Source organism: Thalassophryne amazonica, chromosome 19 (assembly GCF_902500255.1).
Source record: "Thalassophryne amazonica chromosome 19, fThaAma1.1, whole genome shotgun sequence".
Taxonomy (NCBI): domain Eukaryota; kingdom Metazoa; phylum Chordata; class Actinopteri; order Batrachoidiformes; family Batrachoididae; genus Thalassophryne; species Thalassophryne amazonica.
In genome coordinates, this window is record NC_047121.1 from 28,031,708 (window position 1) to 28,050,061 (window position 18,354).

Here is an 18,354-nt window from a genome sequence, read left to right on the forward strand (position 1 = left end):
ATTTGTGGGGTTCACGCAGTGAACTGATTTGAGGGGTTCATGCAGTGAACTGATTTGAGGGGTTCATGCAGTGAACTGATTTGTGGGGTTTATGCAGTGAATTTATTTGAAGGGTTCATGCAGTGAATTGATTTGAGGGGTTCATGCAGTGAACTGATTTGTGAGGTTTATGCAGTGAATTGATTTGAAGGGTTCATGCAGTGAATTGATTTGAGGGGTTCATGCAGTGAACTGATTTGTGAGGTTTATGCAGTGAATTGATTTGAAGGGTTCATGCAGTGAACTGATTTGAGGGGTTCATGCAGTGAACTGATTTGAGGGGTTCATGCAGTGAACTGATTTGTGAGGTTTATGCAGTGAATTGATTTGAAGGGTTCATGCAGTGAACTGATTTGAGGGGTTCATGCAGTGAACTGATTTGAGGGGTTCATGCAGTGAATTGATTTGAGGGTTACTGACAGGAGATTTGGATGTGTTGTTTCTGTCAGTACAGCAGTAGGACACAAAATTGTGATATCTCTCTCAAGATGGTGGACCAAAATAACATACACAGGAGCTCGGTGTCCACCCTAGTGTTTTTTTCTCTCTAGGTTAGTAACGCGAGTCAAATTTATTTTTCGTTTGAATGATTTCAGTATATGCGTAGAACGAGAAATTACTTAAGTATAAAGTAATGCATAAAAAATGCTGTAATAAATTAACAAATAAATAAATACATTTTAATCATTACATTTCCACACATCAACTATTATTTGAGCTTGTTCTGTATTTCTAGATTTATTCTTTGTTCATTTATTTGTATTTTTTCTTTCGGGTTTTTCCAATAATAACAAAATTCTCAAAAGAGAAATTAAACCCACTCAGTGAAAAAGGCCCACACTCTATGCGCATTCATTGCGTAAACTTGATGTACTCGAACCCAACGCGCGTTTTAACCATGGCTTCGCTCACGTACAGCAGACTGTTACATTTTCTGAGATTATTTATGACAGAATCTTCAATTTTACGACCAGAAACAGGAATAAAATACGGACCTGCGTCCTGTGTGCAATTTATACGCTGTCAGGTAAGACAACAGTCTGTTCAAGACGAAAAACAGCCCTCCTGAGCGGAAACAAGCTCGCTCGTTTGTTATTAAAAATAAACTTTTTAAAAATATGTAAACCCTAAAAGTATCTAGAAGGGTAATTTAGCGCTCTACTTCCAAATTGTAGCGTGATAAAAAGTTTAGGCCACACGACCCAGTTGTGTTTATCGCAGAATTACAAAAGGTAGGTAGGTAGGTAGGTGTGTGTGTGTGTGTGTGCGCGCGCGCGCAAACTTAAACTTATCGTCAAGGCACCCGCAATGGGAATATTTACACTTCCCATCTATACCTTTCACATTAAAAGTCCTAACTCGTCTTTTAGTTTTATTTACGTTACTTTAATAAGTGGTGTAAGGCTAGCTGATTTGTTTTGTTAAGGCAGATAAAGCATATTTACAAAGTTAAATATTTAAGTTCGGTTATTTTAAACAGTATTCTAAAGTTAATAAATGTGCTCTCAGGTATCAGTCATTATCAAGTTACTTTTTATACTGGCAACATTAATAAATTGTATCTCATGATAAGTGTTCATATTGATCATTATGGGAAAAATATTGTATTTTTTGCTGTATCATTCATTCATTTTCTGACGGTTACCCGAGTCACGGTGGCAGCAGACTAAGCAGCTGAACCCACACTTCCATATCCTCTGCCAAGTCCTGTAACTTTTCCCGGGGCATCCCAAGGATACTAATCCAGTTGGGAAATATAATCCCTCCAGCGTGTCCTGGTGAGGTGGCCCGAACCACCTCAGCTGGCTCCTTTCGATACGAAGAAGCAGCAGCTCTACTCAGAGTCTCTCCCAGATAGTCGAGCTCTTCATTCTGTCCTGGAGAGTAAGCCCAGATACCTGACAGAGGAATCTCATTTCCACTGCTTGTATCTGTGACCTTCTTGTTTCGGTCATTACCCAAAGTTCATGAGCATTGGTGAGGATATGAGCCTAAATCAACTTGTAAATTGAGAGTCTCGCTTTCTGTCTCAGCAACTTCTTCATCACGACGGTCCATTGCAGCACCCATAAAACATCAGACGCTGCCCTAATCTATCAATCTCACGCTCCACCTTACCTCCACTCATGAACAAGACTCTGAGATACTTAAACTTCTCAACTTTGGGCAGTAACTCTCCGCTGACCCAGAGGGGAGAATAAGGTGCCGCAGTCTTGTTTGAAACCTGCTTGATATCCTGGGATTTGACCACTTAGGGGGACCTCCACTCCATTGCTCAATATATGTACAGCATAACATCACATGGAAAAATGGTGTACTGTTTTGTTTTCGGCTGTAATTACCAAAGCAGTCCCAATTTTTTATTTTTTTTTCGGTTCCCAGTGGAGAAGAAAATGCGAGGCAGATGGGAGACATTGTGTTGGTAAGCGTTAGCCTACACAGCTAACCAGAGTAGCTCCATTTTCTCGCCTGCAAAACCGCCTCAACACGTTTGAGCTCCAGATCATTAACAAACTGCAACACATGTCCACTTTCCACCGCATCATCACTTTTTTTTTGCATTTTTACTTTGTGTGTAATTTGCCCAAAAACACATTGAAAATGCCGTGGTTTTTCCCCCGGAAGTAGAGAAATTACATCATATGTGTCATATTTTCCCCCTTTAGCGCCCCCCCTCAAATGAGACTGTGGTGCCCAATAGTCCCTTTTCCGACAGAGGACCATGGTCTCAGATTTGGAGATGCTGATTCTCCTCCCTCATTTTTTACTTCTTGAATTGTGTATTTTATTTATTTTTTTATTCTTTTGTCTCTCAGAGGTCAGTGGACAGCAAAGCATTACAGGAGAGACAGAAGCACCAGATGGCCAGAGGTCTTCCCAAACAGAAGGCCATCACAGGGGTTAAACAGGTCATCGTCGTGGCTTCGGGGAAAGGCGGCGTGGGCAAGTCCACCACAGCAGGTATCAACATCTGGCTGGAGACAGAGGGATGCCGTCTTCCTGCTCTACTCTTTAAAGCTCCTAAAAGTTTGACAGAAAGAGGAAATTGCATTTTCTAAGATGGATATTTTTCATTTAATTAACTTTAAATCTAATAACTTTATATACTTTGTTAAAAGTGTTCTTTTTGCGCTGGGGGCAGAACAGTGTCATGTTGTCAGGTTCTCCAGAAAATAAAATCATATCTCTGTTTTTAATGTTTTCATGTCTGTTCTCTTGTCCTTTGCAGTGAATTTGGCTCTTGGACTGACGGCCAACGATCCAGTAAGAAACATTATCTCCAATATCAAATTTTAGTTAATTTGTTTATTTATTGCTGTGTATGCCTTTAGACAGGTCTATAATTATCAAAACATCAAATCTGAGAAAAAAATTGTGAAATTTATTGATAAATGTGTACAAAGTACAATATAATAAGTTGCACCTTTTTTCTGTTTTATCAGCTCATTAATTTGGGATTTATGTGTGTTGTTGAAGTGTACTTCTTATTGTTGGCATTTATTCTTTTATTATTGGAGTTTTTTGTTTAGTGCTTTGATTCCTGTGAAAGGCTGATATAAATAATTCCTATAATTATTGTTATGAATAAGAAACTCGTGACTTTTTGTTACATGACGCACCTGAGTTGCAGGACCTCTCAAACTAGTAAATAAAAAACTGTATGTATTAGTTTGAACATTAACTTGTTTCTACCAAGGTGTTCTGACCATAGTGCAAAAGGTTTTTTCACAATGGTGATTGAAAGATGTGCACAATTCTTAAAAGCAAGCTGTTCACAAAACAAACAAACACACACACACGCAAATTACAGCAGATAACATCAATAAATGGAACATGAACTCTGCTTCATTATCATAATTGTAATAGTCAGTCTGTGGTGTCTCACTCAGTCAGAATATTCAGGAAGCTTCTCTCCATCACTAAAAGGTGCTAAACTAAGTCTACAACCCCTGGCAAAAATTATGGAATCACCGGCCTCGGAGGATGTTCATTCAGTTGTTTAATTTTGTAGAAAAAAAGCAGATCACAGACATGACACAAAACTAAAGTCATTTCAAATGGCAACTTTCTGGCTTTAAGAAACACTATAAGAAATCAAGAAAAAAAGATTGTGGCAGTCAGTAATGGTTACTTTTTTAGACCAAGCAGAGGAAAAAAATATGGAATCACTCAATTCTGAGGAAAAAATTATGGAATCACCCTGTAAATTTTCATCCCCCAAACTAACACCTGCATCAAATCAGATCTACTCATTGACACTGACCCTATGTGTCTTTTTACAAGGAATGTTTTCGCAGTTTTTGCTCTATGGCAAGATGCATTTTCATCTTGAAACATCCCCAGACATCCTTTCAATTGTCCAAAATATCAACGTAAACTTGTGCATTTATTGATGATGTAATGACAGCCATCTCCGCAGTGCCTTTACCTTACATGCAGCCCCATATCATCAATGACTGTGGAAATTTACATGTTCTCTTCAGGCAGTCATCATTATAAATCTCATTGGAACGGCACCAAACAAAAGTTCCAGCATCATCACCTTGCCCAATGCAGATTCGAGATTCATCACTAAATATGACTTTCATCCAGTCATCCACAGTCCACGAATGCTTTTCCTTAGCCCATTGTAACCTTGTTTTTTTTTCTGTTTAGGTGTTAATGATGGCTTTCGTTTAGCTTTTCTGTATGTAAATCCCATTTCCTTTAGGCGGTTTCTTACAGTTCGGTCACAGACGTTGACTCCAGTTTCCTCCCATTCGTTCCTCATTTGTTTTGTTGTGCATTTTTCGATTTTTGAGACATATTGTTTTAAGTTTTCTGTCTTGACGCTTTGATGTCTTCCTTGGTCTACCAGTATGTTTGCCTTTAACAACCTTCCCATGTTGTTTGTATTTGGTCCAGAGTTTAGACACAGCTGACTGTGAATAACCAACATCTTTTGCAACATTGCATGATGATTTACTCTCTTTTAAGAGTTTGATAATCCTCTCCTTTGTTTCAATTGACATCTCTCGTGTTGGAGCCATGATTCATGTCAGTCCACTTGGTGCAACAGCTCTCCAAGGTGTGTTCACTCCTTTTTAGATGCAGACTAACGCGCAGATCTGATATGATACAGGTGTTAGTTTTGGGGATGAAAATTTACAGGGTGATTCCATAATTTTTTCCTCAGAATTGAGTGATTCCATATTTTTTTCCCTCTGCTTGGTCTAAAAAAGTAACCGTTACTGACTGCCACAATCTTTTTTTCTTGATTTCTTATAGTGTTTCTTAAAGCCAGAAAGTTGCCATTTGAAATGACTTTAGTTTTGTGTCATGTCTGTGATCTGCTTTTTTTTTCTACAAAATTAAACAACTGAATGAACATCCTCAGAGGCTGGTGATTCCATAATTTTTGCCAGGGGTTGTACATTTGGAGTTGTTGTTAAATGAAACTCCATGTAGATTTTTGTCAAATGCACATTGGTTATTCTCTCCCTCTTTGTCTTTGTGTGCCTGTTTCAGTCTAAGTCTGTTGGCCTGCTGGATGCTGATATCTACGGTCCCTCGATTCCCAAGTTGATGAACCTGAGGGGGAACCCGGGCCTCACTGACAGTACAGCACATACAAATTTCACACAGTTGGTGTCTTTCATGAATTTTGTACAGTAACAGAACATTATTTTCCAGATAATCTGATGATCCCACTCACCAACTATGGGATTCCCTGGTTAGTTCTCATCGTAAACATTATGTGATGTCACTGTTACTTATTCTTTCCTTGTTCAGTGCAAAAACAAAAGAACGTTTGCTCCTTTGTATGACCTCTGACCCCCGTTTCTGCCTCCTCCTCTCTCAGTATGTCAATGGGGTTCTTGGTGGACGACGTGGCTCCGATAGTGTGGAGGGGACTGATGGTGATGTCAGCAATAGAGAAACTGCTCAGGAAGGTAACGATTCTCAGAGTGTGTGTGTGTGTGTGTGTGTGTGTGTGTGTGTGTGTGTGTGTGTGTGTGTGTGTGTGTGTGTGTGTGTGTGTGTGTGTGTGTGTGTGTGTGTGTGTGTGTGTGTGTGTGTGTGTGTGTTTGTGTCTCAGTGGCATCTTTGAATTACTTGTATTATTATTCTGTCTTTGGAATAAGTGTTATTTACTTATTTATTTAATTTTCAGGGTATTTTTTTATTGCGTTTGTGTCATGGTTAGAATATGAGCATGGTGTAAACAAACACTGCATGATGATGACGACAGTGAAACCTGAACTCAATATGCTATTAAAAAGAATAACTTTATTGCCTAGGGTAATTAAAAACAGGATTCATCGCTTTAAAGTGATAAAAAGACAGTAAGTCATTATTAAATATACTTGAAAACATAGTTCATGATTAAAAATGTTCTAACAAACATAATACTTCATTGTTATACATGGTCCAGTTTACAAATGCTGTTAACAGTGGTACAGGGATCGGTGATCTGTGATTGATTACTTTTGCCTTGCAGATGACGAGAAATAAGAATCTGCTTATAGGTGGTGATTATTTTTGTTTACAGTGTATTCTCTTTACTATAAGGAAAAGTGCATTTTAAGTTGTTTGAAAACATTCATCTTGCTAGTTTATTTTGTCTTATTGTGAATATGTTAATCAGTGATTGATTGTTTAAGCCTGCTTCTGATGTTGTTGTTCAGAGAGTGTTGAAAAGAAAAAAGGAGAAGAAGAATAAAGAAAAAGAAAGTCTGTCGGGAAGAAAAAAGTGTCTTTTTCTTTCTTTAAAAAAACAATTCTTGCTCCGTTTTCAGAGTGTAACATTTATACGTGCAAATCGAAACCGAACACCAGCTGACAATCTGTTTGGTTGATTTCACGTTCGGCCCATAATGCGCCCGTGACTAATGATCAAAAGAAATCCAGCCCACTTTGTACTGTGCGCTTTAGATTGTGCACCCTAGATCATCAAGAATCAAGATAGGGTCCCACAACTATGACTTTCATATTGCAGAATTCAAAGACGGCTGTTCAAATAAAACTGGTGCTCTGGTGCTAAAACTTAATAAAACACAAGCAAATGAACTGCAAAAACTGATATCTAAGAAAGTAAAAAAAGACTTGTTTAAAGAAAATTTGACTTAATTTTTGTCTGAATAGAAAAATAATCTTGTCAAGCATTTTTAACATAAGAAAAAATGTTTGATTTTGAGAAAATGTATCTCACTTTTTCTAAATAAGTTTTTCCAGCTAATATCAAGCTGTATTTAACCAGTAACAAGAAAAGGCAACAGATTTCAAATCATCCAAGCAAAGAAACAAGATTGTTTTCCTTATTTTAAGACAGAGGCTAATCTTAAAATAAGAATTCTGTCCAGTTTTAAGGCACATTTTGATTATTCAGTGCCTAGACATTTTGCTAGTTTTTGGAATTCTAACCAAAAAATTTTTCTTACCCCATTGGCAGATTTTTTTGCTTAATACAAGACAATTTGGCTAGAGTTCAGATTATTTGTCTTATTTTGAGAGGGAGAGTTTTTGCAGTGGACAGTCCATGCACGGTCTGTACGTGCACAAGCTCCTACGTTGCTTATTTATATTTGTTTCTATATATTTGCTGAATTTTGAGTAGAATTTATTACAATTCCACCTTCGGTGTTCTGTAAAGTTCATCCGTTTTCTGCTGCTTATCCGGGTCTGGGTTGTGGTGACAGCAGTCCAGGCAGCTCATCCCGCACTTCCCTATCCTGTGTGTGTGTGTGTGTGTGTGTGTGTGTGTGTGTGTGTGTGTGTGTGTGTGTGTGTGTGTGCGTGTGTGTGTGTGTGTGCGTGCGCGCGAGTGGTTCTAGGTGGACTGGGGATCACTGGACTATCTAGTAATCGACATGCCTCCAGGCACAGGAGACGTTCAACTGTCAATCAGCCAGAACATCCCGATAGCAGGCCAGGCTCACACACACACACACACAAACCCCAAACCCTCAGCAGTCCTCCTCAGTGCATCTACATCAGTGTTTCTTTGTGTTTTAGACTCCTAAGCGTTAACAAACCCCTCGATTTTCATGGCTGTAGCAGTTTGAGCTTGAGGTCGGCGCCGGGGGCACGCATTGGTGATGCACATTTCTGCATCTATCACACCACAGAACCATCTTGGGTTCTGGATAGCAACCACCTGGAAAGACAAGAGGTCCTTCTCCACCTCTTGAAAGTAACCATCTGTCTGCCACAGCAAGGTGAAACGTGGGCGCCCCCTTGGCCTTTTCCAGTCTCTGAGGTCCTTGACACTGAGGCACCTGTGTGCTGGATCATACTCGTACAAACTCATCACATGACCAGAATGTTGTAGCTGATGTTCCCTCACAATGCAAGTGACAAACCTCATCTGAGTCTCCAGAAGTAGCCACTCATTTGACACAAAGTCATTCCAGCAGTACCCAGGATCCTTCAAAGAGGCAGAGCACCAAATACATTCGGTTCCTGCCTTAGGTCACTGGTTAGTGTCCAAGTCTCAGAACCATACAGTAAAGCTCCTAAAGACCTACGAGTCCTTGAGAGCTTGTAGAAGTTCATTCTCCTGCAGAGGAGGTGAGAAAAGCAGTTCCTGTGGTTTTGTAAATGAAGCCCCGCCCCTTAAAGAAGTGAAGACTAACATAATAAGGAGGGAAAGCATGTTAGTGCTTTGGACAAAGGTCTATAGAACTTATGTCATCAACATTTGTGCGCAGTGTGAAGTCTGATGATTCTCTGAAAAACAATTTGTTGAATTTTTCTGAAATTTGGTACAGAAAATACCAAATTTCAGACAGTTTCTCAAGGTTCCTGCTCACTGGATGCAATTCTAAGTATTTAAAGGTGTTCAGTTGTTCAAAAAAACCTCCAGGAGTCAGAGTTCAGTGCGGCAAAGTCTTTGTTGCTGGCAAAAAGAGGAGAGCATTTCAGCAATGCACACAAATTACACGAGAAACACTCTGATGTAACACTGGCGTGTGTCCGCCTTTTATTCTGTTGGGACTGTTGCTTTCCATGCCTGAAGAACAGCTCCTTTACATTGTAACATCACACCATTCTGATATCTGTTTGTGTCAACTTTCAGGGTCATGTTCAGGCATGTCCAAACCTGACTTAATCATTTGCGTTCTTATTTTTCACCATTATTTTCTGATATGGTTTACATGTGGTGCATATGAGAGCACAATAGGTGCCCTGAGGTGCTTCTTTGAACACTATAAACTATTTTCATTCAGTAACAGGTTACTATTAACTATTTTAATTTCATCATATAACAGATGCTAACAATATTACTTCACACAACATAATCATCTCATTATTGGCATTTGCATTTCTTACTAATACGTTTGTTTTAGCACATCACCTGTTGTATTGAGAAAATTATACTACAGTCGCCCACGGACTGTCTATCCCTGGGATCCTTTGTCTGGTGCTGGTACGTTGGACTTTCTGATTGAATCCCTGTGGGAGCCCCATGGCACCAGAAAGGGTTAAAAAATTTAAAAAGCCATTTTTCCACACTGTCCTTAGACTGATTTTCATTGTCCTCAACTCATTCTAAGGCTCCCCAGGGGCCTGCAAAAGGCCAAAAATGACCTTGATGCTTTCTGATAGTCCCCATGGCCTCCCTCAAGGGTCAGAAATGAACATTTCTCAATTTACATTTACAATTTACAAAGACTGAAGCGCTGACTCGTTCGTTGTGTTGGGTTTGTGATCGTCTTTGATTCTAATCAGAACCATTGGTGGTCTTTAAACTCAAAACCAGCCTGTCAGTAGTTGAGTGTACCGGAGACGATACTCAAAGTTATCGGTTAGCTGTAGCCGCCTCTAAATTTTTTAGTGGTTTGTCAGTTTAGCATTATAAAAGTTAACTTGATTATTTGTTATCGAAGCTAACGTTTGGTTAGCTGTGCCCACCACTGCCTGTCTACACATATAAGGTCCCACAGTTGACAGTGCATGTCAGAGCACAAACCAAGCATGAAGTCAAAGGAATTGTATGCAGACCTCAGAGACAGGATTGTCATGAGGCACAAATCTGGGGAAGAGTACAGAAACATTTCTGCTGCTTTGAAGGTCCCAATGAGCACAGTGGCCTGCATCATCCGTAAATGGACAACATTTGGATCCACCAAGACTCTTCCTAGAGCTGGCTGCCCGTCTAAACTGAGCGATTGAAGGAGAAGGGCCTTAGTCAGGGAGGTGACCAAGAACCCGATGGTTACTCTGTCAGAGCTCCAGCATTCCTCTATGAAGAGAGGAGAACTTTTCAGAAGGACAACCATCTCTGCAGCAATCCACCAATCAGGCCTGTGTGGTAGAGTGGCCAGATGGAAGCCACTCCTTAGTAAAGGCACATGGCAGCCCACCTGGAGTTTGCCAAAAGGCACCTGAAGGACTCTCGGACCATGAGAAACAAAATTCTCTGCTCTGATGAGACAAAGATTGAACTCTTTGGCGTGAATGCCAGTTCATGTTTGGAGGAAACCAGGCACTATCCCTACAGTGAAGCAGGTGGTGGCAGCATCATGCTGTGGGGATGTTTTTTAGTGGCAGGAACTGGGAGACTAGTCAGGGAAAGATGAATGCAGCAATGTACAGAGACATCCTGGATGAAAACCTGCTCCAGAGCGCTCTTGACCTCAGACTGGGGCGACGGGTCATCTTTCAGCAGGACAATGACCCTAAGCCCACAGCCAAGATATCAAAGGAGTGGCTTCAGGAAAACTCTATGAATGTCCTTGAGTGGCCCAGACCTGAATCCAATTGAACATCTCTGGAGAGATCTGAAAATGTCTGTGCACCAACGCTCCCCATCCAACCTGATGGAGCTTGAGAGGTTCTGCAAAGAGGAATGGGTAAAAAATATGTGGCATCATATTCAAGAAGACTTCAGGCTGTAATTGCTCCCAAAGGTGCATCAACAAAGTGTTGAACATAGAGTGTGAATACTTATTTACATGTGATTTCTTAGGTTTTTTGTTTTTGTTTGTTTTTAATACATTACCAAAAAAAAAAAATTTTTCATGTTGTCTTTATGGGGTGTTGTGGGTAAAATTTTGATGGAAAAATTAATTAACTCCATTTTGGAATAAGGCTGTAACATAACAAAATGTGGAAAATTGAAGTGGTGTTAATACTTTCCAGGTGCACTGTATTTCTGAAAACTGCTCAGTCAGTTTTTCCCCTTTTATTTTGCATATAGATTCCTTGAATCAGTGTCTAAATACACAAAGATTTCCAATGACCTTGAATTGCCACTTTCCTCATATTTGGTCAGAATGTCTTTTTTCTTTGTCCAAAGGACTTCATCATCTCTTGACCCTATTTTTCAATTACGTCCTCACTGTGGCCGTCTAAAACTTTGCCACATACAGCCTTCTCATGTAGCTATTTTTGGTGTGTAGGTGCGGTCATTGTGTCAACGCCGCAAGACATCGCCCTGCTGGATGCTCGCAGAGGAACTGAGATGTTTAAGAAAGTTCACGTGCCGGTAACGTTTGTGTATGTGTGTGCGTGCTGAGCTGCTTTTGTTTGTTTATTGTGGCATAACTCATCATGTAACTATAAGTAAGTATAAAACACAGAATAAAGAGCTCTGCAAATTTGTAATATTGAGTCAACCCTCTATCACAGCCATTAGATTGACAGTGGGCCAATCCACCATCCATGATATTTTAAAAGAAATGAACATTTTCACCCATTAATCTGGACAAACTAAAGCTTAGCTGGTACCACGGATTGTCCACCAACTGATGGGTCAGAAAATTCAAAGACAGCTGCTATGATGTTTTGATATCTTCCTGAGCAACATGCTGAACCACACATGGTTTGTTCCTTTATATGACAACAAATCTGCATCCAACAAATATGTCTCCAGCCAGCAGAAATAAAAACACTCAACCAGTTTCAAACCACATGAGGGTGAAGACGGCTGAAGTTCCAATGTGTCATCCAGTTGGGATCAAGCACACTGACTCCAGAATGTGAACTAAAAGGCACTGGGACACTGTAACATTGATGGCTGAGGGTGTTCTACCTGATCACCACAGCAGGTTTTCACTCTGGAGTCCCTGCATTCAACCCAAACTAGTGCTCATCAATAAAATCACTTTATGAGGGGATCAGAAGGAACATAAACAAATCCAACTTGAAATATAGAAACTGACAGTTAAACAAATAGTTTGCTGTGAAATAGTCATAAGCAAACCATCATAGAGTATGTGAGGTCAGATGCTACTGGAATAGTGATGAAGATACAGAAACCTGAACATGTGTTTGATTTTGTCCCTGAAGGTTCTCGGCCTGGTGCAGAACATGAGTGTTTTTCAGTGCCCCAACTGCAACCACCAAACTCATGTTTTTGGCTCTGATGGGGCTCGACAGCTGGCAGAGACTCTGGGAGTCAAGTTCTTAGGTAGGACGACCAATATGTGAATCAGCTGCTTAATTAAAAGCAAACTTCATATGATGTTCTGCATGTTAGCTCTCCTCAGTGAGGAATGTCCCCTTGTTAATGCCATATTTTCAGATTGGGAATATTACCATAGGTCAAAGCCAAAATGTAACAAATATCATACAGGTGGTAAGACTAGATCTTTTTAAAAAAAATTCTTTAATCTCGTTCTGCCTGATCTTGGAAGAGGATCAGGCAATTATGGCATCCATTCAACTGAATCAAGAGATATTAAATTGCACACATAGAATAATAGATGATAGAAGACTGTTTTAGGAAATGTTTGGACTTCATGTAAAAGGTCACATTCTTTCTATCTCTCCAGGAGACATCCCTCTCCACTTAAACATCAGAGAAATGTCAGACAGAGGACAGCCAGTAGTCATCTCCTCGCCCAGCAGCCCAGAGGTATTCTATTCTATTCTTCTGATTCTGACCTTTGTTCCTTATGTTTTGAACTTTGTTGTTTATGTATTGAAGAGGGATGATGTTCCTATTCATCTATAGAGTGTCTGTATAGTGACATGTCCAGTCATGATACATACTGTTTCTGTCAGACGCTGGATGTAGTTGCAACGGGAAGCTTCTGCTGGTCAGGATCTTGCTCTCTCTCCTTGCACTTTGTCCTCAGTATTGTTTGTCTGCATTTTTTGAAGACTTCCACTCCTGTGTAGATCATTGCTCGCCAGCTGGTTCAGTCCCTCGATTGTTTTTCCCAGGTCTTCAAGTCGATGCAGAAGTTCATGAGGTTGTGCTTCAGGAGGAACTTGTAGCATTTCTTCTGCTCTCCTCTAGACCATTTGTCTTCACTCAGCTGGGAGTGGAAGATCTGCTTGGGAAGTCATCTGACATCCATCCTAACGACATCACTCACACATCAAAGCTGGCTCTTGATGATGACACACTCTATGCTCTGGAGCTTGGTTTCAGCCAGGATGCTGACGTTAGTATGGTAGTCTTCCCACCTGATGCGGAGGATACACCTCAGGCAGCATTGGTGTAATCACTCAAGGGTCTTCAGGTGGCAGCGTTAGGTGATCCAGCTCTCAGATCCGTACAGCAGGGTTGGCAAGACGACAGCTTTGTATACAAGGATTTTCCTCTCATGTTGAAGGTCTCTGTTGCTGAAAACACAGGTGTGAAGCCGGCTGAAAGCAATTCCTGCACACTTGAGCCGGCATCATCGATGTTGGCATTTCATGACACATGGCTACCCAGGTATGTTGAGAGTTTCTTTGAGAGTTGGGGTTTGGCTGAGTTCTTCAATGATGTCTTGGGAAATGGCTGGGCATGTCCTCCTCAAGGATTGGGTTGGTGATCAGGAAGTCTTCAAAATGTTCTTTCCTTCAGGCACTGATGTCATCTTTGGTTCTCAGCAGGCTCAGGCCATCCTTGCTTTGAAGAAGTGCTTGTCCTTGGGTGAAGGGTTTGTAGATTGTTTTCATGGTACTGAAAAGGCCTCTGCTGTCATTTCTGTTAGTGATGGCCGGGATTTCAGCAGCCTTTTTGATCCACTGCTGATTTTTCAGGTTGTAGTTTAATTTTTTAGAGTCAATTTACTTTACTGGAGTAGAGACTTTTTCTTTTGGGAGGTTTGATCTTTCTGGAGGTTGAAGAAAGCTTTTCACTGTTGGTCAGTGAGCTGTTGGGAGGACCTGATCATTCTCAGCAAACCAGTTCCGGTGCTTCCTCTCTTGGTGTCCGAGTGTTTCATGGCAGGCTTTTGTTATGGTTGTCTTGAGCTCCTCCCAATGTTTAGGACCCGGGACAGAGTAGTTCATGGGGAGTTCTTTCATTAGTCACTGTTGAAACCCTGCTTTTGTTTCTGGGTCTTTGAGCTTGGTGATGGATGTTCAGTTGGATCCTGGAGCAGATCAGATGATGATCTGTCCAACAGTCGTCTGCACCAATCATTGCCTCGGTAGACAGGACATCTTTCTGGTCACACTTTTGGATGATTATGTAGTCGAGTAGGTGCCAATGCTTCGAGCGAGGGTGTTTCCAGGAGACTTTGAGCTTTTCCTTTTGCCTGAAAATGGTGTTGGTGATGACAAGATCGTGTTCCACACACTTTTTGAGAAGCAGAAAGCTGTTGGCATTGCTCTTGCCCACTACATTTCTCCTGATGGTTCTGTTCCAGAGCTGGTGGTCCTTCCCGACCCAAGCACTGAAGTTGCAAAGGAGGATGAGCTTGTCAGATGCTGGGATCAGAGATGGAATGGCCTTCACCTTGTTGGAGAAGGTTGCCTTTTTGTCATGGTCAGCGTCAAGTGTTGGTGCATAAACACTGATGACAGCACTCACAAGTTAGAGACGGAGTGTCATCAGTCATTCACTGACACCCTCAAGGATTCAGTCATTTTTGGAAGGGGAGAGTTCTTGATGACAGGCTCGACACCGGGGCTTCCAGATTCACAATCCAGACGTGAGTGTGCAGTGCAGCATAGAAAATATACATCCAGGGTCAGTCTAGAGACACCTGTGCATGAGTTTGTTTAACGTGCGAATGTCATTGCTTCTCGACAAACATGATCCTTGACAGATTGTTAGCCTGGTCCAGTGGCTGGGAAATCCCAGATGATCAGGGTCTGAGGACCTGCTGCAGCCTTCTGCCCTCACAGCCATTGGGTCACAAGCATCACTTCCTCCGCTTGATCTGCCATTGAGGACTTCTTGTTTCACCAGAGCCACGTTATCTGTCTCATATTCAGGGTTTCTGTTGTGCCTTCATGCGTACCGTAATGACCACTAGGAACAAAATGTCCCCACCGTATTTCACCCTAACAGGCAATCCCTTACTTGATCAGTTATCCTCATCATGACGCGGCTGAGGAGCTGGATTCTGTCACCTGTGTGTGTGTGTGTGTGTGTGTTGTTGCCTTGTGCTTTACTTTTTGTATGTTTGTGTTCATTTTCCAGGCTGACGCATATCGAAAGGTGGCATCTGCTGTTGTCCAGAGCCTAGAGGAGGTCAACACTTGATTGACAGATTAGTCAGGAAGTGAGCTCATCGATCTGGAGCCACTGGGATGTTCAAACAGGACATGAAAGTTGTCCGTGGCACACAAACACCAAACAAATGATAAATATGTGGTTCTTAAAACTCATTTATGTTGCCATACTGTTGAATTCCACCCCTTTTTTCCTGGAGGTCACTATTTTATAAAACATGCTTGCGAATGGAATTGCAAAGATGCCGCTGATGTTCTGCACAGTAATTTAAATCTGTTAATACTTTATCAAAGGACTGCACACATTTGCACATACGTATATGTAAACAAATGACATAGTAGCACTACAGTGTTCCTTAAAACAGTTAATTGGACAGCACAGTCTTGTTTGAGGGTGGGTAAGGGTATAAAACATGATACAGTAATCCTACATCTAGGGACAGCCCTCAAGGCACTTCGCACAAGTAAGGTCTAACCTTACCAACACGGCACGTTCTCTGAGTTTTTGGGAAAATTACTCATCAAACAAAGTGAAAATGCAAAGAAAAAGTGACGATGCGGTGGAAAGTGGACATGTATTGCGGTTTGTTTACGACCCGGAGCTCAAATACGCTGACGCGGTTGTGTAGGCGAGAGAACGCAGCTACTCTGGTTAGCTGTGTAGGCTAACACTTAATGACACGACCACTCCCATTTGCCTCGTCTTCCCTTCTCCATTGGGAACCGAAAAAAAAAAACTGCACTTTTTGCCACTGCTTGTGTGATTGCAGCCGAAAACAAAACAGTACACCATCTTTCTGTGTGAAGTGATGCTGTGTTTGTGTTGCACAGTGGCAGGCTGTCCCCAGACGTGGTCAAATCCCTGCGATATCACGCAGGGGTTCGAATGAAACTGTGCTGCCCCATTGTGTTGAACTGTTGATATTTAATAGCAGTTTGAAGTGTTTCATGTCTCTTGGTATTACAGTTATTCTGACATTAAAATGGCACAATTAAAAGCACTGCTTGACTGAGACTCAAACAACCGGAACTGTTTGAGAAAATTGTCTAAGTGATAAACATGTTGTTTTGTCCTTATTACATTCTCGTCAGTATTACTAAGTATGCACATATTTTAAAATATTACATCTTTATCATATGTGTGTCACAAAACTTTTACTTCGTGTAAAAACTACATCTTTATCTGTATCTATACCTGTATTTATGTCATTAATAAATAAATAAGAACATCGAGATGGAAATGCACACCAAGAATTACACTGTTACACCCCCTCCCCCAACCCTTGATTAGAGTAAGCGAATATAGAAAATGAATCAATGATATCAAGGAACAGAGATATTGCATTAGTGCAGTGATAGATAAAGTAAGCATCCAAAATAAAATGTGGCTGTACATCTGATGTATCTATTTCTCTTTACTTACTTGGACCTGGACCAAGTCGCTGTGGCAAAGATTCTTAGGGGTAAATGATATTTGTTAAACCAATATAATGTCTGACCATTTAATTTGTTACCAGTCTACAGGGGAACTGCCACCAAGTTAGACCTTAGCAAACGCACAACTGGTGGTGCCTTGATGTTTTTCCTCCCCAGCTACAATCCTCCAGTTCTTTCTTTGAGTTTCCAACACATTGGCAGGCCAGGAGAGATTCGTATGTAATCTCTAATGTTGTGCGAGTCGATGCTGCAGTCTTCTCTTAGCTGAACGTGATCAGAAAGCTTCCAAAGAGAAGTGCTCAGAAGACATCCTGATTCAGGCAGATTTCTGAAACACTTCAACTTTTCATCATAAAGGACATTGAGGCTCTTTACACTGCCTCAGAAATAAAGTCATAATGGTCACTGTTTTGTTTTTTTCCATTACTATCCACAGGTGACCATTGGTGGGGGTTGGAAGGTAAATTAACTGTAAATCTTCTGGCTCAGCTTCATTTTCACTGCAACAGTCTAGTGGAGCAGATAAGTATGACTTTTGGCCAGAATTGTTCACTTGGTCATACAAGCATCAGATTTGGCATGAATGTTCTTCATAAATCAGTGTTTGAGAAAAAAGTGATGGCCACTTGAAAATCCAATATGGTGGCCAGGTAGGGGTCAATGAAGAATTACACAGGGGTCAAAATTTAAAAATGCTCCAATCATATTGAAAAGTATAACACATTATTTGTCTGATCATAAATATTCTAAAAAGGTATAGTTTGGACTATCTATGATTGAATGTTATGGAGTTATGAGGTAAAAACTGCAAAAATGGTGACAAAGGTCAGTTTCAGTTTGTACAGGAGTCAAAAGTTAAAGTTGCTCCAATTTTTGTAAAATGTGATTCAAATTATTGGTTGAGTTAATAGGGGTTTAAAAAGGAATAGTTTGCACCATGTGTCATGCTTAGTTGTCACATTACAGGGTAACATACGTCATATGCCATAGAATCCAATGTACGTCAACATTGTTTGACATTTACTCTGCAAACCAAGCATTCAACACAGTCAAAACTATTCCATTTATTAATCCTATTAGTTCAACCAATATTTTGCACCACTTTCTACCAAAATTGGAGCAACTTTAACTTTTGACTCCTGTGCAAACTGAAACTGACCTTTCTTACCATTCCTGCTGTTTTTACCCCATAACTCCATAACATTTAGTCATAGATAGTCCAAACTATACCTTTTTTGGAATCTTTGTGATCAGACACATAATTTGGTATAGCTTTCAATATGATTGGAGCATTTTTAAATTTTGACCCTGTGTCATTCTTCATTGACCCCTACCTGACTGTCATACTGGATTTTCATGTTGCCAGCACTTTTTCCTCAAACACTGATTTATGAAGAACCTTCATGCTAAATCTGGTGCTTGTATCACCATGTGAAGGATTGTTTCAGTTATCTGCTGCACTAGTCCAAGTCCATGACTGCTCATTCTGCCTGA

The 18,354-nt window shown here is 40.7% G+C and overlaps 1 protein-coding gene across 1 annotated transcript; it reads left to right on the plus strand.

Annotated features, from left to right (window-relative positions):
* The first annotated feature begins 901 nt into the window (after positions 1–901).
* nubpl (nucleotide binding protein-like) lies at positions 902–16,172 on the plus strand. Its single transcript, XM_034159705.1, has 11 exons — positions 902–1,066; positions 2,856–3,000; positions 3,269–3,303; positions 5,548–5,638; positions 5,713–5,752; positions 5,882–5,972; positions 7,854–7,947; positions 11,424–11,509; positions 12,313–12,433; positions 12,798–12,880; positions 15,392–16,172. The coding sequence occupies exons 1-11, from the start codon at positions 908–910 to the stop codon at positions 15,452–15,454; spliced, it is 1,008 nt and encodes a 335-aa protein (XP_034015596.1). The 5' UTR covers positions 902–907; the 3' UTR covers positions 15,455–16,172.
* The last annotated feature ends 2,182 nt before the right edge of the window (positions 16,173–18,354 follow it).